The sequence below is a fragment of the Ursus arctos genome, unplaced genomic scaffold, assembly GCF_023065955.2.
Source record: "Ursus arctos isolate Adak ecotype North America unplaced genomic scaffold, UrsArc2.0 scaffold_7, whole genome shotgun sequence".
Lineage (NCBI taxonomy): Eukaryota > Metazoa > Chordata > Mammalia > Carnivora > Ursidae > Ursus > Ursus arctos.
Genome location: NW_026623089.1, coordinates 52,824,004 through 52,847,510, shown reverse-complemented (window position 1 = coordinate 52,847,510; position 23,507 = coordinate 52,824,004). Strand labels below are relative to the sequence as shown.

Here is a 23,507-nt window from a genome sequence, read left to right as displayed (position 1 = left end):
GGCAGCACTGAGTGTCTAGGCAGCAGGTGGAATAGAAGAGGGACCCCCAGGGACAAAGCAGGAGCCAGGAGTTTGGTGTTCTGGCCACTAGAGGTGTCCGCACAGTCTCAAGGCCCAGGCCCGCTCTTTCCTCAAGCTGTCCCCCCCGCCCCGCCCCACCACCTGGCGTAGCAGGACACCCACACAGCAGGACATCCCCTTGGGCCTGACAGGGGAGTTTGGAAGCAGTGCCGTGTATCCAGGGGGGTTCCCTGGTTTTAGCCGCAGGCCTGGGGGCTCACTGCTGCTGGAGAGCCTAGAGCTGTTTTCTTCCACCCCCAACTCCTGTCTCTCCCTCCCCAGGCCATCCAGAGGGTTCTCCCTGCCTGCTGGGTCCTTACGCTGGCCTGAAGTCCAGGCTCTGCGCCCCGGGGTGCCCAGCTCAGCAAAGTCCGCGTCCGCTGCTGGCAGCTGAATGCCCTCCTCAGTGCAGTGCCTGGGCCCTACCCCGCTCAAACTCACCCCTTCCCTTCTCGGGCCCCCCTTCCCCAGCGTGCACAGAGGCCCCCCAGTCCTCTCCGTGTTTTAAAACTCTTTAATCAAAATTCCACAAAGGATTCTCTTGCATATGGTGTATAAAAACAAATCCGGGACAGGCCCTGAAGCAGGGGACGGAGCTGAGGTCCCGGAGCAGAGCGCCACAGAGCCTTCTATGGACACACCTCCTGACAGGGTCACTGGTCGGTGAAGACTCGGCACAGATTAAATGGAATGGAAGACCAAAGATGGGGCGAGGGGCAGGGGGTGGGGGGGGAGGAGGAGCTGGGGGGCTCCCAGAGCAGGGATTAAACCCCAGCTCCTGCAGTCCACTCACAGGGTTTGCACGTGTTGCCCGTGGAGTTTTTAATAGCACCCCTCTTTCCACTGGAGGGAGGGTCACAGTTGGGGCAGTACAGTATGCGGTCGCCTTCTGCACTGAGCGCACTGCACAGTAGAGGGGGGAGGGGGCAGGAGGTGGAACCTCTCCACTCACCTTCCCAGCAGGCTCCACCTGCTCTCCCCCCCGCCCACCCCCGGTCCTGCAGCGGGCAATGCAACCTCTGGCCTGGCCCCCATTGCCCAAGATGCCAGTTGGCCCACAGTGGCCACTGTGCCTCAGGGTGTACTTCCTGTTTCGGGGACCCTGGCCAGTGAACTCTGGGGACCAGAGGGCAGGCAGTGGCAGCCCAGATTTGCTTAACCAGAGGACAGCTACTGGGAGAGGTTGCTGGCAGCGGATCGCTGGGAAAGGCTCCTGCGGCCCCGGGGGCAGGCAGGCAGGCCCAGCCCCAGAGCGCCAAGGCTACAGGCGGGAGTCTGACAGATGAGCGGCCCCAGGCGAGACCAGCACTGGCTCTCCGGCAGCGAGGAGGAGTCTGCCACAGCTGGTCCTGTGTCTCGCACCTGGGAGGATGGCACTGGGTGGGGGCGGGGGGAGAGGAGTTCTGTCCAGTGCCCATCTTGTCCCATCCGGGCTGTCCAGTCACAAAGCTCACATCCCAGGGAGAAAAGCTGCCATAGGCTGGAAACTCTTGAGCTTCTAGGACGTAGGCCATTTGGCATTTGTAGCTGGTGAAGTTCAGGTCTCTGGGGTGGGATCCCAGCACCCCACCATCCTTGAGACAGGGGCTGGGCGGACCCTTTTCCCTTCTGCCATGTAGCACCCAGAGGAGTTGAGGGCCTGGCCATCAGAGGTATCTCACAGAGTCTGGGCTCAGAGCAGGAGGGAGGAAACCAGGGCCAAGGCTAAGGGACCACTCAGAGGGCCAGCTCTGCCTCAGATGCACCTGCCCCAGGCCCAGCCACAGTTGCCGCTGCCCCCAGCCGGTCTAGATGGCCTCAGAGTTCGGGGAGTCAGGCACAGGGTCTGCAAAACAAAGAAGTAGAATGGATGGGGTGGCGCTCCTCGGTCCTTCATCCCCTGAGCCCACACCGGGAGGCTCTAAGGCCTCAGAAGGGGAGTGAGGCTGGTGCCCTGCAGGCCACGAGGAGGTCATGACCTTGCAGGCTATGCGAGGTCATGACCTTGCACGCTATGGTGCCCCAAGGTTGAGGGTTGTTGGGAAGTACTCACCGAGGGTTGGAAAGAAGACATCCCCAGGGCCTGGTGGAGACAGAGGAGTGCAGGGCTCGGACAGCAGGTGCCGCCCGGACTCTGAAGGCTGCCGCTGGGCCATGTAGGACAGCGGAGACCTGGGTTTGGCCTCCGGCATGCCCTGGGAAGACGGGGAGACCTCAAAGCCGGGGTTTTCGATTCCTTGCATGTTGTTGCTAGAAGAGGAGAGCTGATTCAGTGGGTTTTGCTGCCTGGGTTTGGGCCTCTGTCCTCCTGCCTGCCCCACTCCTCTGCTTCCCTCCCCTCCCTTGCCTGCACAGCCCAGGCCTCAGCACCCTCTTCCCGCAGGAAGGGAGGAGTGGGGTCAGAGAGAAAAGGCCGTGGCCTGCACTCTCCCGTCTCCCCTGAGCTCAGGGCTGCATGCTATTATTTGGCCTCCGCCCTGGGCGCAGCCGGGAAGCCTGCGGTCAGAGACGCTTTGAGGACACCAGATTCAGGAATCTGCGACAGGTTTCTCTCCGGTCGGTGGAGCTGATGGCATCAGGATCGACTGTGGCCACAGCTTGTAGTAAGCTGCAGGGGGCAGTTCTCTCCCTCTTCCTGCTTAGGAGCGGGACCGCCTCGAAAGAGACCCCTCCCCTCCCCCGCAGCCAACTGCCACCAACTCAGATCCTGGCAGGATCACTGGCAGGACCTCCTTTGACCAGGCTAGAAACGCATCCCCTTCCAACACCCAGAGGAGCTCTGGGTCTGCTGGTAAAGGTAACCAGGCCAAGTTCCTGAGCGGGGCGCATTCCTGAGACCACCCTCCATGCCGGGCACCACGTCTGTTTCCTGCCCCGAGCGCGCCAACAAACACTTCCCTGGCCACCGCATGCCCAGCCTGCTGCCCCACGCGGAGCCCCTGGTGGCCTGCGGTGGCCTGACTGCTTTCTCCTGGGAGTGCTCTGCAGGGAGGGACCGCGACTCCGGGTGTGCCGTCCTCCTTTGCATGTTTCAGTGTCTGTCCCCAGCTCAGCTGCTTCCTCCTCCCCCCGCCCCACCCTGGCCAGCTGACATGGAGGCCTGAAGGAAGGTGCCAGGCTCATCCCAGCAGTGTCAGAGCTCAGCCCACTGGGCGAGGGGGTACAGGGAGAGCACAGATGTGTAGGCTTCGGTGGCAGCTGGCAGATGCTTTTCTAAGCAGTTGTGCCCTGGGGGCTGTACAGGGAGCCTCCTGCACGGCTCTCCTTCCTGGCAGGTGACCCAGGGCCCAGGGAGGACCTGGGAGGCCGTCTGTGTTCTGAGCCCTGTCCCAGGACAAGTTATCAGCAGGGGCAGAGGGGAAAAGACTCTGGTGAAGGGGAGTCAGTCCAGGAGAAGAGTGACCCCTCTCTCTTCTGCATTAAGTCCAGCTACGGGCTGAGTGTAGACACTGCCTGACAGCCACAGGCCCGGGGAGAGGCAAGGAGAGAGAGAGAGCCTGCCAAGCATGGAGTTGGGGCTGGGGCAGCGGCAGCGGCAGGAATTTTTCTCGGGAAGATCTCCATGGGCCTTACCTGTCCATCCGCACCAGCTCCTGGGCACCTGGGGACATACAGACAGAGAAGCTGGTCACAAAGGAGAGGCTTCCCTGGACCACATCCCTGCCCCCACTGGCAGACGCCCTTCAGGGAAGGAGAGCAAGTCCAGGCTGGGCCACGCTCAGCCCTGGATTCCCCTTCTGTTGACCCAGGAGGCCCGCACGGTAACATGTATCCTGCAGGCAAGGCCTCAGTGAGCCTGGTGTTTTCACCAGTGATAAATGAAACTCGAGCCGCATTCACGTGTATGAAGGATGGCATTTGTCACCAGGAGGCCAAAGGCAGCCAATGCTTTCTCCTATGGCTCGATTAGGTGTTGTGAGACCTTCCGGATTTAAGCATCAACCAAAGGCCTGACTGTTTCCTGTTTGGACATTTGCCACATTCTGGTCTGTCGCCAGGATTTACTGAGTGGGAGGGCCGCGAGCTCAGTTCCTAACTGGAGGGTTCCTGGTCCTCTCTGGCCCACCCTCCGCATTGCCTAGAGGGTGGCTTTACCAGTGACATCTCTTAGAGGAACCTTAGGGGCCTGAGACCCCATTACTTCTCAGCCATTCCACCACTTTCCGCTCCTCCTCCAAACTGCTGCCACACTGCCCCCCTCCTGGGATTCCCCACCCCCAAACTGGCCACCAACCAGATGCAGTGGCGCTACTTCCCTCTTCCTTGCAGCTCCCCATACGCGTCTCATTTGCAAGAGCTTTACCACGATCACTGTGGGGAAACGTGGGCGGGAGGGGCACACACGGAACACATGGGAAGTTGCACAAAGGTTCCTAAAATCTCTGCTCTCGGGAGGAATCATGGCGACCGTTTAGCGGGTGGCTCTGCGCCTCAGGCTTCGTGCAGGTGCCCAGCATTCCCTGGGCTCATCCTCTCCACCCCTTGCGGGGGGATGGCTGGCCCCACTTCAGAGCTGGGGAACCCAATCTCCATCTAAAACTAGATTGGTTTCCGCACCCATCAGCCTCTGCAGGAGGCTGCCTGCCTCGGTGCTCCCAACCCTTTCTCCCTCTTCCTCCCCGAGGGTGGCTCACCCCCGGAGCATGCTCTCTGAGCCAGCGTCCTGCCCTGCCCGCAGCACCTGACACACGCTCCCTGTCCCCTCCCTCCCCACCCAGGCGCTCAGCCTCTGTCCTGCGGCCGAACTCCTGGCATTTTCCAGTGACTTCTGCTCCCATAATTCTGGCAGCAGCCCCTCTCGCAAGGCTAGATGAAGAAATGACCCAAATCCCCCCTCCCTCTCCATTTCACACCTGCTTTCTCTCCCAACATCTCTTGGGTCTGTCTCAAAGACTCTGACCCTACCACTCATTTTTCTTCTTCTTCTTCTTTTTTTTTTCTTTTGAGGGGGTGGGCAGACTGGCCTCAAAAATACTTTTATTAGAAGATAAGTTATTGGCAACTTTTTGTGGCTGCATATATTTAATTTGGGGATAAGGAGCTGTATGCAGCTGCACATCACAGAATCGGGGTCCATTTCGTTTCAGAGGGTGTGTGTAGCACTGGGAGCTCTTTACTGGGAAGTACCTCTTTACCGGGAGCTGAGTGTGTCTCCCTCCTCGTCTCTTCCTCACCTCCGTGAAAACACTGCACACATGAGCACGAGCTCACGGCAGCTCCATGCTGACAACTCTCCCTGCTGGAGCCCCTGGGTTCCTCTTTCTGCTCCAAGCCCTTGACCTGCCTGCCCCACACCCCACCCCAAACCTCGGGTATTTCTGGAGGTAGGCTATGGTGGGTTTTGCCAAAGGAGTGTGGATGTCCTGAGAGTAAGGGAAAGGTGACCACAGCCCCTGAGTGAGCCACTGTGGGGGCTCCAGGCTGGGCCCCCAGGAGAGAGGGCTGTCCAGGTGTGACAGTCCAGCCAGAGGAAATCAGGTGTGAGCCAAAAGCCACCTGGCAGCAGAACAGCCCTCTCTCTACTACCTTCTGCAGCTGGCCGGAGGAGAAGAGGCAGGGGAGGTGACGCAAGGGCCAGGGCAGAGGACTCCCCACCCTCCTGCTCCTGGAGGACTCGGGCTAGCCCAGGCTCAGGGGTGGGGTCAGAGGAAGGGCAAGAGGCTCTGTACCACAGAGGAGGGTGAAATGGTGTTTGTGGCCGTGACTTGAAGCCTGGCTCCGCCGCTGACTCACTGTGAGGTTCCATCGGCGAGTTGCTGAACCTCTCTGTGCCTCAGTTTGCTCAGTTGTAAAGGAGGCACAATTGTAGGACCAAGTGGTCCCATCGTTATGAGGATTCAGTGAAAGAAGGTATATAACCAACTTGGCACGGGACCCAGCACGGCAACCTTCCCAGACTGGGGTCGGTGGCCAGGATGCTCGTGCCGTGAGCATTCTGATGATACGGGGGGGTTGTATTCCCTGGGAAAAGCATGAGTGTCCGCTCCGCCACTTACTAACTTATATAATGTTCGGTTAATGATTTAACCCCCTAATAATCTTGGCTTCTCAGCTATATGCTGAAAGAACTGAACTAAGTTATCTCCAAGATCCCTTCCAGTTCTCATAATCCAAAGGTCATTTTTGTCCTGACAATGACGATGCTGGTTACAAAACAAGCCTACCCCTACATTAAAGCAGGTCCGCAAAGATCTCCAAGGGGCAGCATTTTTATACACCAACTTGGACGACTCCGTGCAATCATTCATTTAGTCAACAGATATTTACTGGGTGCCAGGCCAGGACCACTTGGGGCTGGTAGGCACTCAGACCCCCCAAATGGCATACCTGGGTCCCCTCCTCTCTCCACCATTGAGCCCAGCTCCTTGCAGGGACTACAGCGGCTCCCATCTCCGGAACAGAGAGGAAATGTGCCTGCCTCTTGCCTTTGCTAACCACAGAGGCTGAGCTGGGGGCTGGGGCAGATCACTCGCACCCTCACCCACCCCAGGCAGGCGGGGATACTCACGGCGGTTGGAGGCCACCTGCCTTTGCTTGTAGACCAGGAGCAGGATGAGGGGAAGGCACAGGATGCCTACGATGCAGGCGCCCGTCGCCAGAGCGGCAGCCGTGATACCTGGAAGGGCAGAGAGACGGCCGCGGTGAGACTCCGTTCCCTTCCTGCGCCTGAGGGGCAACCGAAGCCCAGAGAGGGAAGGTCCAGGCAGCCGAGGGACCCAGCTTTACCCAGGCCCCAGAGTCAGACCCTCAGTGACCTGCAGAGGCACAGAAGGCCCAGGGAGCCCCTTTCAAAGCAAGCCCCCTGCCTCCTGTGCCGGTGGGTCCAGGGCGTGCAGAAATGAGCCGGGCGCTTACAGCACAGGTAGCTCTGCGGACGAGAGAGCAGGGCCTTCATCCCAGCCCGCTAGGGACCGCTCAGCTGCCCTGGGGCCACAGGGTGTTCCCTGGAAAGGGAAAACAGGTCCTTCACGGACCCTGTGCCCTGAAGCTCAAGGTCAAAAGGAACCCAGGTGGTGAGAAACGTTTGGGTGGTTGCATCACACGGGGAGCAAAGTTAATGCCACACTTCACAGTGGTCGAAATGGCAAGTTTTATGTTATAGATGTTGTACCACAATAAGAAAGAAAAAACATCAAAATGAACCAAGGCCCCACTCATCCCGAGAGACCCGTTAGCTGTGGACACAGCTTCTGGAAGTGATCTCACACATACAAGTCACGGGGGGAGTCGTGGGTGAGAACCAGAAAAATGTGAATCCGTATCCGGCATTTAAAAATTTTAAACTTTCTACATTCCAAATATATATATATATGTTAAAATATAGTCACAAGTTTCCTCCTCCTGCTTCTCCTCCTCCACCCGGGGCCCCTGCAAAGAGATCATAGCTGTCCACACTTTTCTCGCATGCGGCCCAGATGCGCTCCCTGTGTATGCGGCATACAGGTGCTTTTCACGACAATCGCTTCTCCTACTTAGCGTGGCTTGGACAGCTCTGTGCGTCACACAGAGCTAGCTCGTTCTGCCTAGGGCTTTGTCGTGGGGCTCACCCCGACATTTATTGAAACAGTCCCCCATTGGTAGACATGCAGATTGCTTCCATTTTCGCACGTAACTAAGAGCGTAGCGGCGAACTCCTCGTGTGCACATCTTCGCTCGCTCGGGCAGCTACCTCTGTATGTAAACTCCCAGCCGTGAAAGTGCTGAGCCAAAGAGTATGTGCGTTTTCTTCAGGCTGCTAATTGCCCTCCGCAAAGGCTGTGCCGCTTTACCATGCCACCAACGGCATGACAGGCTTGATTTGTTTTAGCCCATCTGCTGACGCCAGGACTTTAGCTGGGAACAGACGTGCCCTCAGAACCACAACCAGCGTAAATGCGTTTCCTTCCCGATTTCAGCCTTTCCCAAAATACAAAATCCGGGCTGGGATACCTTGGCCCTGCATCCCCGTGGCCCCCGGGGAGCTTGGGGAAGGTGGATGGGCTGTGGTCTCCGTGTTGCCTTTGCGCTATGTATTCGGGAGTCAAGGCTGTTTTTATCTCAGTATTGCTAAACAACTTGATGGTGTAAATGGGCTTTCCGGGGGGTTTGTTCATACCACGGAAGAGAACAAACTGTTCACAGCACTGTAGACCTACCCACTGGTACAGGAACCGTTGCTGTGCTAATTACAAAGCAAGTTCGAGTCCACATTAAAGCAGGTTCCCTGCAGATCTCAGCAGAGCTGCATTTTGACGTGGAATAGTGAAAGCAGACACATTCTGTAATTCAGACGTTTGAGGATTTCTAACTCCCCATCATAGGACCTTCTTGTGGGCACTGAGAAGGGGGTTGCAAAGTGCTCTATTCTGGTCATCAGAGCAGGGTTCTGGACTGCTACTAAGCCACAGTCAGTGAGGTTAGGTGCTCACTCACTGTGGCTCCCTGTCCCCCTCACAGCCTGACTCCTGTCCTCAGGCAGAGATCCCCCTCTGCAGCCCCTCTAGGGGGTCAGTACTTGGTTTCCTTACAACCTGGGCTGAGAGTTGAGGCCGGGATACGGAGTCAGGAGTTTGGGGACAGTCTGTGGGCCCACCCACCCTAGAAGCTGTGGGCTCTTCTGCAGAACCCAGCCTGGCCACAGCTCCTCGCCCCTTCCTGCAAGCTAGCCAGCACCTCGGGAGGAGGGGGTGGGGGGTCTTGCTTGGCAGCCATCCAGAGCCAGGCTCATGGGGAAGGTGACCAGGCACTGGCAGAGACAGCTGCCAGGCCTTTACACAGCAGGCTGGGATGGGCGCTCCCCCACACCCTAACCCGCTCAGCCTTGCATCCTTGTCTAGAACCTGCCAGTACCCTGTGGAGCGGCGGGGGGGGGGGGGGGGGGGGGGGGTAGGCAGGTAGGTAGGTAGAGAGGGGAGGAGGGAGTTCAGTTGGGCTGCCTGGTTCCCCCAGGAAGGGGCTGGGTGAAAGCAAACCAAACATCCTGTAGGGGGATAAGGAGGTTGCTTTGCCAGACATAGGCTGCCCAGCTCCCTTCCCTGGGCTCAGTGAAAAAAACCACAGCCCCTCAGCAACTGGGGGCTCCTTGGGGACCAACTTCCTCAGCCTCTCTCCCCTCCTCCTGCCTCCCCAAACCTCAGACTGACTTGGGCTTTCAGATGATTTCCCAGGCTGGCCACCCTCTTAATTCCCAAAGAGACCATTAGGAGACGGGGCTGCAGGTAGAACAGAAAAGCTCTGAACCACTTCGCTGGAAGTATCGTTAGCCGGCCAGGTACCAAGGCTGGCTGTGAGGCACCTGTCTTAGAGCGAGCAGGGACTGGGGTCTTTCCAAAGGTCAGCAGCACTGAGGACAGGACCCAGCAGCCTGCCCTGAGGCCCACTAAGCACAGGGGTCACCAGGCAAATGTTTCTAAACCATTAGAAAAACAGATGTGTGTCCACTGTCTGTGGCCATCTACTTGCCATACTGTCATGCCTGCACACTGTATGTAATTTTGGGAGGGGGGCCAACATTTTAAAATCGAAAGTTTCTATAAGATCTGGACTTCTGACTTTGCTAGGAAATGGAGTAGCTCTGGCAGCCCCGAGCCCCCCTCCAAACATATAGCAGTTGGAGCTGCACTTACAGGCTGGCAGCTGGCTGCTCACCACAGTCTCCACCCCTCCCTACTGTCTTCCTCCCCAGGTCCCTGGCTTTGGGGGCATTGGAGTTTTTGATCCCTGATTCAGCCTCTTGGGTAACACTGATTGTCTCCCTTAGTGGGGAAGACACACGCATGCTCCCACTTCTCAGTGGACCCATGATACCTAGAGAATGGAAATGCTGGCCCAAACCCCCACACCCCACCCAAAAGCATAGCTGCGTTTCTTTTCATTGGACACCATGACCACCTTAGTGATAAGACCCCACCACAGCTGTAGTCTCCAGACCTCCAGAACCAAGTCTGGAAAGGGACTGGAAAGGGACTCCAGAGGTCACCTAAGTCATCGTCCTGCCCTCAACAGCTAGGATAGAAGTAAACACATCCCTTTGGCCCTTGGGGAACCAGGTCACTGTGGACAGTAGCTCAGGGTAGCAGGGACCAGAGTGAGGCTGCGTGTCCTTGTAAATTGGAGAGGAAGGCAAATGTCAAAAACCTGAGAGCAGAGGTGCCCAGCGAGGGAAGTCTGACCCACTCTTGACGGTCAAGTTCAAAGTTCTGCCTCAGCCTCGGGTTCTTACCAGCCAGACTCCTAGGCTTTCCCAGGTGACTTCTGCTTAATTCCAGCAACTACTGCTCTAGAGTCTAGATCAGGAAACATGAACTAAATCTCTGCTCCCTCACTATTTTGTACCTGGTTTCTTTGTTGTCTCCACTGGCACCTCTCGTCTCTGTCCCCAGGACTTCAAGTCATACAACTAATTTTCAGAAAATCGGTGTTGTCAGAGGGGAGGGCAGCTCGGCACCCAGGCAGGGTTTGTGGCTGAGAATCAGGCGATCTGGCTGAGAGACTGGGAGCAATCCCTGCACCTGTCTGCACCTTGGTTTCCCCACGAGTGACATGTGGGCAGTGGCAGAGGTGACAGTCTCTAAGGGAGCTCTGGGAGCTCCTGGAGGGTTGCTCAGAGTGGAAGGAGCAATGGGGAAGTGAACACTCGTGGGCCCCGCCAGGTGAGGCTCCCCCCGTCCTGGAGGCTTGCACACAGGGCCGTCCACGCTCACCGGGGAGCTGCCGCTGGAGGAAGTGAGGACAGCAGTGGCCTGGTGCAGAGGCGACATGTCGGGTTTGTGGTGTTAGGAGCAGGGGCTCGAACCAAAGAGTTCCTTAGTTCCATGTGGGTCTGGCTCAGACTGAAATGTGTGTTCTAATTTTATTCCTGGCTAAGCTGTTTGTTGGTTCAAAACAGAGTAGTTGGAGTAGAAAGTCACCGTGACCTCTGAGCGGGGCTTTGGCTGGGGCTGTAGTTTTAGCTGTTCCCGTTCCTGCCTTCAGTCTTTGTGCTCGTGCTCTGGGAGGGCAGGGGGGAAGGTCTGCCCTCTTGTATCTCCAGGGCATACTAGAGGCCCAGTAAATACTGATGGATAGAAGGCTCTGGAAGCCAAGACCCTCTCCTCTCCAAAGAATGGGGCACCCCTGAGCCATCTCCCCTTTACTGGGCATTCTGCCCTGGCCTCTGAGTACCCAGACACCCCTCAGAGCAGTGCCCCCCTTCCTCCGCAGGATGCCTCTCGCGGCAAACACCAGGGGGCTGACTGCCACCCACCCACCACCCTATGCATTCCTCAGGATGGGAAGAAGGCGAACTGAGCACAACCCAGCTGTGTGAATTTGGGCAGTTATGTTACGTCTCTGGGCTTCTGCGTCCGTGTGTAGGAAGTGAAGACGGTGCTGTGTACTTCAGGGGGTTCTTAACAGAATGCATGGAGATGCCAGTACTTGCAAACCCTTAGCACGGTGCCTTGCACCCAGGAAGAACTCTAGGAAACGCAGTTCTCTTCCCCTCACTGAGTCTCTCTCCCCCATGCACGCTACAAGGAAGTTTTAAGCGGGTGGGTCCAAGCCAAGAGAACCCCCCACAGTCCGCCAATCTTCCCATGAGGCGGAGGGCTGGTGGGCAAGAGCAGCGTCCACGGAAAATAGCCTGTGGCGCTCAGCGCCTGTCCTGGGGGCACTTGGTCAGAGACCACTGCCAGGGCACCCCCCCCCCCAATCCAGCTTCCCTGGACTTCGAGCCTTGGAGGGCTGGGGACTGCAGCCCAATGGCTCCAGGGAAGGGGGAAGCGAAAGGGAGGGGCAATAGCAGAGGAGGAAGAATGGGGGTTCGATGGGCTCAGGGTGATGAGGTCAGAGTTCAGAGAGGGGCCTTGGTCCAAGATGGGGGCAGAGGAGAACAGAGAACCCAGAAGGGCCAAAAGGGCGGTGCCTTACTTTCGCTCTCCCTGGGTGAAGGTGGGTACGCGATGCACCGGCCTGATGCCGCTTCATCTGTGGGAGCAAAGAGAAGGGTCGTTAGGTGGGCCTGAGGCCAGGGAGGCTTGTCGCAGCCGGCACACGCGTAGACACAGACGCATTTCTCACCGCATGGCTGGGCGTGCCTGGCTCACTGCCACACCTCACCCCAGGGGTGTGGATACCTGCCAGCACCCACACGTCTGCCCAGCCTGTTACCCCTCACACTCTCACCTGGACACACACACACACACACACACACACACACACATACATCTTCCCCCACAAGCGTGCACCGGCTCACACCCAGGTCACATACCATGGCCGCCATATTGTCATGAGCAGTACCTGCCGGCCTAGGTTTGTACCCTCTCTCTTACTACACAGAACCCCGTACACCCCCCTCTCCACCACACCCACTGACCAGAGTGATTTATACGCAGCCCTACACCCCGTGGCCACCCCATCTCACCACACATGTCCCTGGAGTGTCCGTGTCACCCACCTGGGACCACACACCTTCCCAACACAGAATCATGCACGGTCACACCACACAATACACAGCACCAAGCCCCAGAGTCACACCGTCCTCTCTGCCCTGCTTCCAGACGGGCGCGTGCGCCATCCCCACAGCGACGGCAGCCCAAGGCTGTCCCGTAGAGAAGGCCCTCACCTGTCTGCACCTGCAGCTCCATGGCACCGTGGACCCTCTGCTCCGAGTGGTGGTGCCTGATCTCCACCACCAGGCAGCAGTAGAGGCCGCTGTCCAGGGCGGTCAGGTGGCGCATGGTGATGGAGAAGTTGCCGTGGTGGTCGGACACCGATTCCAGCCCGGAGCGCTGGGCCAGGTCCTGGCTGGTGTTGGCCTGGTGGCCGCTGTGGTGCAGGTGGAGGTCCTGGAACGTGAGGTTGCGGATGGGCCGGCGCTCCGTGCACACCTGCACTTCGCCCCGCGAGCTGCGGTACCAGGTCTTGTAGTAGGTCACGTCGTGCCCTTTGGCCATGGGGCCCAGGATCCTGCAGGTGAGGGTGACGTTCTGCCCCTCAGAACACACATACAGGGAATACGGCGTGGCGACCTTGAAGGCTGCCACCAGACCTGTTCAGAGAGACAAGAGACGGTCACCTGCCTGAGCCGGAACGACTCCCAGTTCCCCCAGAGTGAGAAGAACCTTGACCTGGGGCTCCAAAGCTGTGGGTTCCCCGGCCACAGGCCCCAGTCTACTCAGCTGACCTCCCCAGGCCTCAGCTTCTTCGTTAGCTCCTGAACCTGCCTCCACCCCGGGCCGCGTGGGAGGAGGAGCTTCTCCGGGGGAGGGACTCCCCTGACTCCCAGGAAGCTGGACGAGGTGTAGGAGAGACTCTGGCAGGCGGCGGACCAGGCCCAGCCAGTGTGTCTGTCTCCCCACACCGCTGCGGCAGGCACTGGGGCTCTCTGCCCACCACTGGCCCCTGGCACTTCCAGCCTCCACGCCCTGTGCCGTCCGGTGAGCAGCGGGATGAGGCGCACAAAGACTATTTGGGAACAGCAGCCCTTTGCCCTTGACCGCCCTTCAGGGGCCATGAGCACCTTGGGCCCTTCCACTCCTTGGGCTGGCCATGCCTTCCCACCTCATCAGTGAGCACTGATGGAGCACCTGTGTTCAAGGCCTGTGCCAGGTGCTACATGCCACCTGGATGCTGAGCACATGGGTCCCCCTTGGGCGCTCTGGCCCAGCTGGGTAGACAAAGTAACCCCACAGGCTAAAGGGAGAACTGGTGCCAGCCTTAAGGGCACTTGGAGGAGGGAAGACATAGCCGTCCTGGGGATGGTCAGGAGACCTCTCGAAGGAGCAAGTGTCTTTGGGGTTGACGGACAGATAGGACTTCAGCAAGTAGATGGGGCCAGGGGGTGAGGAAGCAGGAAAACCCAGTGTCTTGGGGCCAAAGTTCACCTCATCCATGCACCCGCTGCCACCGAGTCTTCTTAGAAATATTTCCTAGTTCATTTTGTTTTCAGTAAGCAAACGAAGCCATCCCCTGGTCGTCTTTACCTACCCCAACGCGCCAGCCCTCAACCATGTTGACCCCCACAAGCACTGGCCCTTAAGAGCAGAATGCTGGGGCTGGAGTCCCGGCTCCTATCTAGCTGTGGGAGCCCCCCGCCTTCCTCACATGTGCAATGAGAGAAAATATTCCCTATGATGCATGGTTGTGAGAGGACAGAGCGAGGGAAAGCTGAGAACACGAGATGTGAGTTCTCATGCCCTCTACAGACGTAGGGAAGATAGCTATGGTTATTATACGTTGGCGATATTTGAATTTTCATTGGCGTTTCAGAGGCTGTCGTAAGCAGGGAAGGAGAGTTTGGAAATGGGCACAGAATCTGAGCCAGCACGTCTCTTCCCTTGCCACTGAGCAAATCGAGATAACGCCACTTCCTCCTGCAGGCACCCCCTTCCCTGCCTTTAGAGCCTGGGACCCAGTCGGGAGGAAGGCAGCCTGATGTAGCTTCGGAACCAGACCAGCCTGCATTGGAGTCCAACAGCTCGGAGTCAGTTCGACTCTGAGCCTCGGACTCCTCACTGTCAAACAGAAATGAAAACATCCGCCTGCCAGAGGTGAGGCAAGGATTGCAAATAATCTCCATGAAATGCTCTGGAGCTACTCTGCGAGTAGTTGGTGCTTGCTGCTGGAAGCTAGACAGCTCGCTCATTCGTTTGGGCAAGTCCAGAAACATTTCCTAGGAGTGAAAGTAGTTCTGCAGAAAAGAATGGAGAAGCCAGCTTCAAACTCTTTCCCACTAAGGTGTGAATGACTGACAGCACCTGGGGATCCGATCTTGGAGTGCCTGCATATTTAAAGCCTAGTGTGGGGGGGTTAGCAAAGTCATGGCCCCAAAGAATATGTCTGCAAGGTGGTGTTTTAGGCCCCTAGAAAGTAAAGAACACACACACACACACACACACACACACCAGATCCCTCCATTCACTGTACCCACATGTGAGAGGGAACCATGTCTGGGAGCCCCAGATCTGTGGAAAATCTTTGCCAAGGTGAGCAGAGATTTCACAACTTCCTGGCAAGATGCTGGTCTCCTTTTCAGGCAGAAATGTAGAGTCCCAGAAGGGGAAAGTGATTTTCCTAAAGTGCCCCAGAGGGAGGGTATGGACTCGGAAGCTGGAGCGCGGGGTTTCAGATCAAGCCAGATCTAGTTAGAGCTAGAAGGAAGAGCTTATGTCCTGTGCTGTGCTAACTCCTTTAGGGGCATGTCTAACGACGCTATAAGGTCGCTGTTGTTTTATTCCTGTCTCACTGAGGAGAAAACGTGAGGCACAGAGACACTAAATAATTCACTGAAGATCACAGTAAGTGACTTCGGCTCCCCTCACAGGCCTGTGTGGCAGCGGCCGTGGCCACAGAACTACATGTGCCAGTAAACGGAGGGGGAGTCGCCAGGGAAAGGACCCTCACAGGCCCTCCCAGGAAGAACAAAACCCCACCCAGAGAGCAGACGGAGGCGCTCCCCCTTTCCCCAGCAGGCCCCAGCTAGTGGCAGGTCCTACCAGCACCTCACCCAACCAGCGCCCGTCTTCCCTGTTCCCCACCCACATCCACCCCAGAGAACCCAAGGCTGGGAGCCAGATCCAGACCCAGCAGCATGTGCCCCGATCGCACACGCCTTGGGGGCTGGGGGCAGAGCTGGCGCAGTAGAGGCCCGGGGCGATGTCTGAGGTAGCTGTGGGGGGACAGGCGGAGCAGGGGTGGAGGCAGAAGCAGGAAGTGGAGCACAGAGCTAAGCTGGGTTGGGCTGGGGGCTGCGGAGTGGACAGAGGTGTAGACGGGGTGGGGCCGAGATGTAGCCAAGCTGGGGCCAGCCTGTGGCTGGGGCGGACCAGGGTGGGCGCAAGCAGCAGGGCCTCCAGTGGGACACCAGCCCTGGGGCTGCCAGCAGGGCCTCAGGCCCCAGCCCTCAGGGTCCAAGCAATGGTGTCAGTGAGCACAGAATGGCCTGGACAGCACTGGGGAGAGATTTTCAGCCCTAGAGGCAATTTCCTTGAAAACCAACAGTGGGATACAGAATTGGGGCTGAGAGCAGGGGGTGGGGGGCATGGGGAGGGAACATTGCTCAATCCCCAACACCCTACACACCCCAGAGGACCTCTTCCCTTTTTAGAAAAAGGAGAAGCTTGCAGTGGGATTCAGGTTTGGGGGATGGGGGACAGTGTTCGATTTCAGCAAAAGGGCCAGATGGCAGTGGACCAAGGGTTCACAGGATCTTGTCCTAGCAGGGGGTTCAGGGGAGGGGGGGAGGGAACATCCCCTTTGTTGTGTCTAAGACTCAAGCCAGGTCAAAGCCCAGGACAGCCTGTCCTTGGAAGGATGCTCAAAGGCACAGAGTTGGGGAAAATAACACACGCCCCCCATGCCATCCACAACTGCGCATGCACGTGTGTTATCGGGGATACATCTAGCACAGCTGGATTTATAATTATTCAGCAGGAGGATGTTGCTTATTGTCAGGAACAGATCCTTTTGGACACCTGGGTCATTGTCAGAGACTGGGGAGTGGGTGGGGAGGAAAGCCCTTGGCTCCAGGGTGGCCGAGAACATGTGGGACAGGAAAATGGCCCTGGGCCTGGGCCTGAGCCTGTGCCCAGGGGGTCCAGTCATTGTGCTCCTCTTGGGGCCCGCCCCGTCACCGGTAAAAAGGCAGAAGCCCCTGGAGGAAGACTGCTAGGAACCTGGAAAATTCCAGGTCTCAGGATTAAAACCTTGGTCGGACAGATCCCTGGGCCCCAGGCCCCGCGTAGCCACGTCCTTGCTGTGTGCCCTTGGGCAGGTCCCATCCTTCCCTGTGTCTCCCTCTCTTCATCTCAAGAGACTCCCCATGTTCCTAGGCCTTTCCAACTCTGAGGGCCTGGGGCAGGAGGACAGGGCTGTATTTCCCTACGCAGAGGAAGGGGGCACGAAATGGGCCACCTCTTATGTGTCATGTTCCTAGGCCTTTCCCCATGTTCCTAGGCCTCAAGAGACTCCCCATGTTCCTAGGCCTTTCCAACTCTGAGAGCCTGGGGCAGGAGGACAGGGCTGTATTTCCCTACGCAGAGGAAGGGGGCAAGAAATGGGCCACCTCTTACGTGTCAGGACTTGCTTAGCACTTTATACTCCTCTCACTTCATACCCCTGGTGTAGGTATTATCATCCCCATTTTAAAGATGAGAGAACAGGGGTGCCTGGGTGGCGCAGTCGTTAAGCGTCTGCCTTCGGCTCAGGGCATGATCCTGGCGTTCCGGGATCAAGCCCCACATCAGGCTCCTCCGCTAGGAGCCTGCTTCTTCCTCTCCCACTCCCCCTGCTTGTGTTCCCTCTCTCGCTGGCTGTCTCTGTCACATAAATAAATAAAATCTATTTAAAAAAAAAAAAGATAAGAGAACAGACCCAGAAGTCAAGCAACTTCCCCAAGACCACCCAACCCTATGTGGCCGAGCTGAAACCCATACCTTGGACACACCAGCACTGCAGGAAGGAGAGCCCCCCGGCTCCTGAAGCAGGTGGGGCTGACACCTCAGCCTCCACCAGTGTGGAGCGGGAACTGACCCCAACTTCCAGGCAATCATCCTTGCTCTGCCTCAGGCCTAAACCAAAAACACCATTCCTTCATTCCACAAATATTTACCGAGGTCCTACCATGAGCCAGGCCCAGGGCAGAGAGGCCAAGGGGGTGCAGAGTTCTCTAAGGGATGGCCATTCAGAATTTAGTCCTGCTCCTGTGGGACCCCCGGCCAAAGGTGGGCTCGGCCCCTTGGAGAAGCTTCTGTTCCAGTACCGGGGAGAGGGGCTCTTGTCTGGCTCCGTCTCGGGATGCTTGTTTTCATGACCTCACCTCTTTCCACCCAGCAGGCACCTCGTGAAACCCTGTGGGTGTGCACGGGATGGGTGTGTGTGTGGGTGTGGAGAGGCTTGTGTATTTTCCCTGATGGGGCATGAGTTTAGCCCACGGTTGCCAAGGCAACGCCCCAGCCTTTGGAGGTGGGGCCCCAGCTTGATTAGTCGGGCCTGGGAGGCCCCACCAACAGCTGAACTCTGTCCAGCTGCTGCTAGGGGTTGTAAGTAAACAGTCAAACAGTCCCGGATCTGCTGTCGCTGGCCCGATGTTAGATGCGAGAGGCCAGGACCTCACCCTCGGAAGGAGCGCCAGACAGACATGGCACTGGTCTCCAGCTCCCTGCCGGGTCCTGTGCCCCAGGGCAGTCTGTGGAGGGTGTAGGGAAAGGCTCAGTTCTGTCTTTATCAAGCTGCAGAGCACAGAGGGAAACAGAGTCAAGGACCAATCAGGACCGAGTCTGCCAGTGCTAAGTTCCAGGAAGTGCCCCCAGTGCGAGGGGCGGAGCCGGCAGGTCTGCCCCTGGGGTCTGTGGCCAGCAAGGACAAAGGGCATCTCAGATGTGTTTATTGATACCTGCCCCCGCAGGAAGTGTCCATTCACATCAGACCAGGGAGTCTGGGAAGGGGAAGCCAGGCTCTATTGGAGGAAGCAGCACTTCCAGCACCTTGGGAAAGCATCCACGCAGCCGGCGCTGGAGGCTGCCGGCCAGCACGCCTCCCTGGAGAGGGCCTGGGCAGCTGGCCAGACGCCCCACCAGTGGATACTTCTCTGGATGCCTCCCTCCCAGACTCGCCCAGGCCCTCCCTGAAGGGGACTGTGTGCAGCCCAGAACACCAGCTCTAGCCGGCTTCCCTCAAGGCTCTGGGCTGTGAAGACTTCCCCCAGGTCCAGGTTCTAGTCTGTGCCTTGCCCTCGGTGCAGGCAGCCCGTAGTCGCCGACACAGTAGAGGTAGCCTGGGACACACTGGAGGGCCCATGTCCTTCCTGCAGACGGACAGCTGGCCTGGCCAATGAGGGCTCAGTTTGCTGTCCGCTCTCTCTCCCTCTCCCCCCCACCCCATCATCACTGAGATAGCTAGTTGGCCCCAACGTAAGAGAGGAGCCTGCTGAAGCTACTGTATTTACTTAGACACTGTATTTATTTGAGGAAGGCAACAGGGGCTGGGAGAATTGGGGGCTGGAAGAAGCTCAGAGAGGCCCTCTGAGCCTGCCCTGACCTCTTAGGATGGGGACTACTGCTCTCTTTCTTTTCCTCTGGGAGAGCTGACCTGTCCCCTGCCACCAGCTATCGCTCTTCACAGTGGTGGGTTGGCTTCTGCAGTGACGGGGGGAGGAGCCAATGGTGACTATAACACAGACAGTTCTACTTTTAGTTTTATGGCACTAAATGCCATCGAATCACATAGAAGCTTATTCCCCTCCCCCTCCCCGCCCTTTTATTTAACAAGGGACAGCAGGTTTCAGGCTCAGAGCCTTCCCCAGGCTATAGTTTCCAGCTAGAATTTAATACCCTTATTTGGCTTTCTTATTGTGTACTTGTATGATTTTGTTCTATTTATAGCAATGATACTGGCTTTCCATCGGTGGCAGTGATAGAAAGTTTCCTTATAAAATCTATTTACTTAAGTAAAAGAATGAGTCCATTTGAGGAAAAAAATAAGTACATATGATAGGCAGATGCGTCTGCAGAAATCCCAAAGGTCATGAGCAGAATGCTGAAGCTCAGGAACGCTACGCTGGAGCTGCCCTTCAGAAGGGGCGGTCCGCGGGCCGGAGGCCATGTCCCCCAGGCTGCCCGTGGCTCAGAGAGAATGTGCGTTCAAGGTCCCGCAGGGAGTGAATAGCCTCTGCTGTTCACCATCCCCGATTCAACCGCAGGTCCCCGCAGGAAATAGCATCCTATGTAGAACATGAAAGGACGGGTCTGCACAGTGGGCTCATGGCTGAACGATGGATGCGCGTAACAGCCACGGCCTTTCTCTCTGGGAACGCGCAGCCAGAGCAACTAGGCGAAACGTAAAGATGCGGTGCAAGAAAGATCCCAGTTCCACCAGCAAACCCCGAGCCGGGCTTGCCTTGAAGTTGCAAAGTCCCCCATCTCTGGGGAACTTGGAGACAATCTACAGGCACCTCCGTGGACATGTCACACTTTAAGTGCCAACAGGTACCGACAGGTGGCCAGACCTCTGGGTTCTTCGAGTCCAGTCCTAAGGAAATCAGTCCGTGCCTTCCCACACCCCGGGCTCTCCACCGGCTCTGCAGGCAGCAAGGAACTTAGACGGAGGGCCGGTGGCACGTGGCCACAGAAAGCCAAGAAGCAGCTTAACGCTCCACATCATCGTCCAGGTGCCAGGCGGGGTGCTGAGGTTGTACGGGCTCTTCCCCGCTGCCCCCTGAGGGAGGGGCCATCATCGTCCCCCTTGTAGAGATGAAGGAACTTGCTCAGAGAAGCTGAGTAACTTGCCCAAAGCCATGGCCATAAATGGCCATCTTGGGGTATGAACCTACGTCTACCTTGCCGACCCCCAGACCAGACTGCTAAGGGACAGGACTGTATGGGGAAGCATGCAAGGCTCACAACCCCAGGTCCCTTGCGTCACCCTTCCCATAGAGGGTGCCATCAGGAAGGCCTTGGGCCTGCCAGTGCTGCTGCCAAGGGCCCCAGGGGTCCCTCAGAAAGCTGTGCTGCCCATCCCAGGCTCACCCTGCCCAGGTGAAGGCACGCTGCTTCTGGATGAGTAGCTGGCCTAAAACGGGGGGCCTCAAGCTCAGTGCTGGTTGAAGGCCTCAGTGCCAATAGGCCGGACAGACACCGGGGAGCCCTTCCTTCCTTCCTTCTTCCTCTCCGAGGCTGCAGCCTAAGATCCGTATGTGTATGCTTATAGGAAGGTGGCCTCTTTCAGCTTCCCACCGCTGTCCCTCCCACCTGAGCCACCACTCCCAGGACGGTCAGGCCCGGGCAGGGAAACTTTGCCCTGCATGGAACAGGGTGGGGGACAGGAACAACCAGCCCAGCTGGGCAAGGGACTCCCTGGTATTGCTGGGCATCCCTGGCACTGGGTAGATGCCCCGTCACGCCCGTGCGCTGCCCTCAAGGGCCACCCCGGGGGCTCTGCACAGAAGATAGTGGATTTCCTAAGAGCTGACCTTTGCTGCATCAGAGGCTTGCGCCACTGGGTTACTCAACAAGGCCCTGCAGTCCTGTTTACCATGAAAGGGAAGATGGGGTCTCCCCTCCCTAGCCTCAGTGCACCTCCTTGCACTAGTCCCAGAGTCCGGGCCTCCTGGGTCAACCTATAAGGCCATGGTGAGGACAAGAACTTCCCCAGGTCCTAGGAGTGCTTATAGGGGAAGAAGAGTCTCTGCCACCCTTGGGGTCTGCTAGGCCTGGCCCTGTAGGTGCTTCCCCCCCCCCCCCCATCTCAGCCTGAGTCGGGCCCAGGAAAGGGGCATCTTCAACTGTTACTGGCCTCCTGAGTGCCGACTCACCACCACCATTCTCCTTGGTGCTGACCCAGCCTCAGGAGCTTAGAAAAGATAGGCCTACACCAGCCACCTCCATCTCACCTTCTCGGACGTAAATCCCACCCAAGGCAACCCAGCACCTCAGCAGGCCGGCGAGTAAGTCTTTCCAACTCACAGACCCTCCTGACCGTGCCTGCGAGCAGACTTCCCGTCTGTTAGCCCCTTGTTACACACTGTCCTGGGTAGTGTGATGTTCGCCAGCATGCCCATATCACAGTTAAGAATACTGAGTCTCAGAGGAGTTCAAAGCTAAGAGAGTGCTTTGACCCCCTTCAGTGGCAAGCTGCTTCGAGCCCTAACCATGTCCCTGAGCTGGGCCCAGGAAGAGCTGGGCCCAGGAAGAGCTGGCCCTTCAGAGTGCCTATCTGTCAGAGTGGCCAAGACCTCTAGGGAAGAAGGCTTCGGGCTATGTCGACGCTACGGAGCGCGGCTCCGAGGCTCTCTGCAGCCAGCTACTCTGCAAGGTGGTTCCCTGCACCTTAGTTCTCCAGGGCTCTGTTTCCCAACTCAGGGCTGCTGAACAGAGGGCCGCCTGGCCAGGGGATGGCAGGGGAAGGGGTAAGAGAGCAGAAGGGCCTCTCGGGGTCACTTGGGGAGAAGGGGGAAGGGCAGGTGCTCTGTGGTGGGGGCGTGCTGGCCTTTCTGCCTGCCACCATCCCCTGACCTTTCTGGAACTCATGTCCTGTCACGAAGCATGGCCTTGGTGCCGAGACTGCCTCCCCCATCCTGGGAGAATCCAGGCCAGGGCTAGGCAGCTCTGTGTGTGGGTGTGGGCTCCGTCCTCCTTATCAGAGGCCAGACCCCGAGCGCTGAGATAACACACTGCCTGCAGGCACCCAGTTTGCTTCTGAGGCATATTCCAGGTTCTCTCAACTCCCTTCTCTTGCTCCTACCCCCTGCTCCCCCTTCTTTCATCTTCTGACCCACCCACTGGATCCTTGTGCCAAGCGCCCCACCTTCCTCCTGCTTCCCTGCCTCCCTGCATGACTCAAGCTTTCCCTGGGCCCTCCCCACGAAGTGTAGTTCACAGGCTGCCTGCTGGCCTCCTCTTCCCTTGAAATCCAGCTGCTCCAGGGCTGGGCACGCAAGAACCAGGGGCCAGTCTGGGGGTACCCCAGCCTCTGCCCTTCCCCACTCCCTGCCCTGCACTGGGAGCCCCTGTGTCCTGGCCAGGATTCCACTTGGAGTTGTGACAGTATGGACTTTGGAAGAAGAAAGTGGTGCCTCCTTGGCATAGGGCTTCTGAGCATGGGCTGAGGAAACCGAGACCAGAAAGATGCCATAAGTTATCCTGGGACCCAGATGGCGCTCATGGCTGAGCAGGGAAAGTGGCCCACATGCTCCCCGGGACCCCACACCCGTCCCCGAGCTGCAGCCTTGCTAGGATGCCAGGAACCAGACCCTCAGGATAAGGACCAGGTGGGCGCCCACATCTGGGAGTGGAGCAGTGCCCCCCAAGGTTCAACCAGGAGTGTCACCACGGAACAGGACACAGAGCGTACCACACCCCCCGCGCCCAGTGAGATCCTGGAGCCCTGAGGTGGGAGGGGCAGGGAGATGCCCCAGGTGTCAAAAGCCCGTGGCATCCACTAGAAAATTCTGGGCTGTCCCCACCATGTCCACCTCTCCTGTACTGCAGCAGCTGCTCCTGCACGGGGCTCTCTGGGCAGGGAAGGGTCGGGCAGGCAGCAGCTGGGGCAGCTGTCAGAACATGCAGATGGGCCACCGCCCAGCCAGGGCACTTGGCAGAGAGCTGCTGGCCCCTGCCAATCGGTCCCAGCAAGTAGGAGACAGGGCAGGCGGAGGGGAGCGCCCCCCTCCCCCTGCGACCCCCCTCCCCCGCCGTGTTGTGCCAGTGCGCTTCCCCAGCACCCGGGCAGGACTCCTGCCGACCTTACCTCGGGAGGCAGCCAGGAAGAGAGCAAGGAGCACAGGCCCCCAGCGCGGGCCGCCGGCCTCCGGGACCAGGGGGACGCCCATGTCACCGTGGGGTGGCGGCGTCTGGAGCCCCGGGGCCGGAGCGGGACCGCGGGCGCACAGGGGGAGTGCCTGGAGCTCCGGGAGCGGCAGCACACAGCTGGCCGGAAAACCTCCGGTTGAGTGAGTGCCGCGAGAGTGCGCGCCGTGGGCGCCCGAGAGCCGCGGCTCCAGGGCCCACCCCCCT

At 58.2% G+C, this 23,507-nt stretch overlaps 2 protein-coding genes across 2 annotated transcripts in view; one reads left to right on the top strand and one right to left on the bottom strand.

Moving 5' to 3' along the window:
• Window positions 1–23,507, top strand: part of CDH23 (cadherin related 23) — a 403,304-nt gene that overhangs the window by 339,393 nt on the left and 40,404 nt on the right. The gene's annotated exons all lie outside the window — the stretch shown is intronic.
• On the bottom strand, window positions 559–23,507 carry VSIR (V-set immunoregulatory receptor). Its single transcript, XM_026504415.4, has 7 exons — window positions 23,242–23,507; window positions 12,623–13,048; window positions 11,929–11,985; window positions 6,548–6,655; window positions 3,613–3,640; window positions 2,093–2,289; window positions 559–1,885 (listed from the first exon to the last, which is right to left on the bottom strand). The coding sequence occupies exons 1-7, from the start codon at window positions 23,321–23,323 to the stop codon at window positions 1,848–1,850; spliced, it is 936 nt and encodes a 311-aa protein (XP_026360200.3). The 5' UTR covers window positions 23,324–23,507; the 3' UTR covers window positions 559–1,847.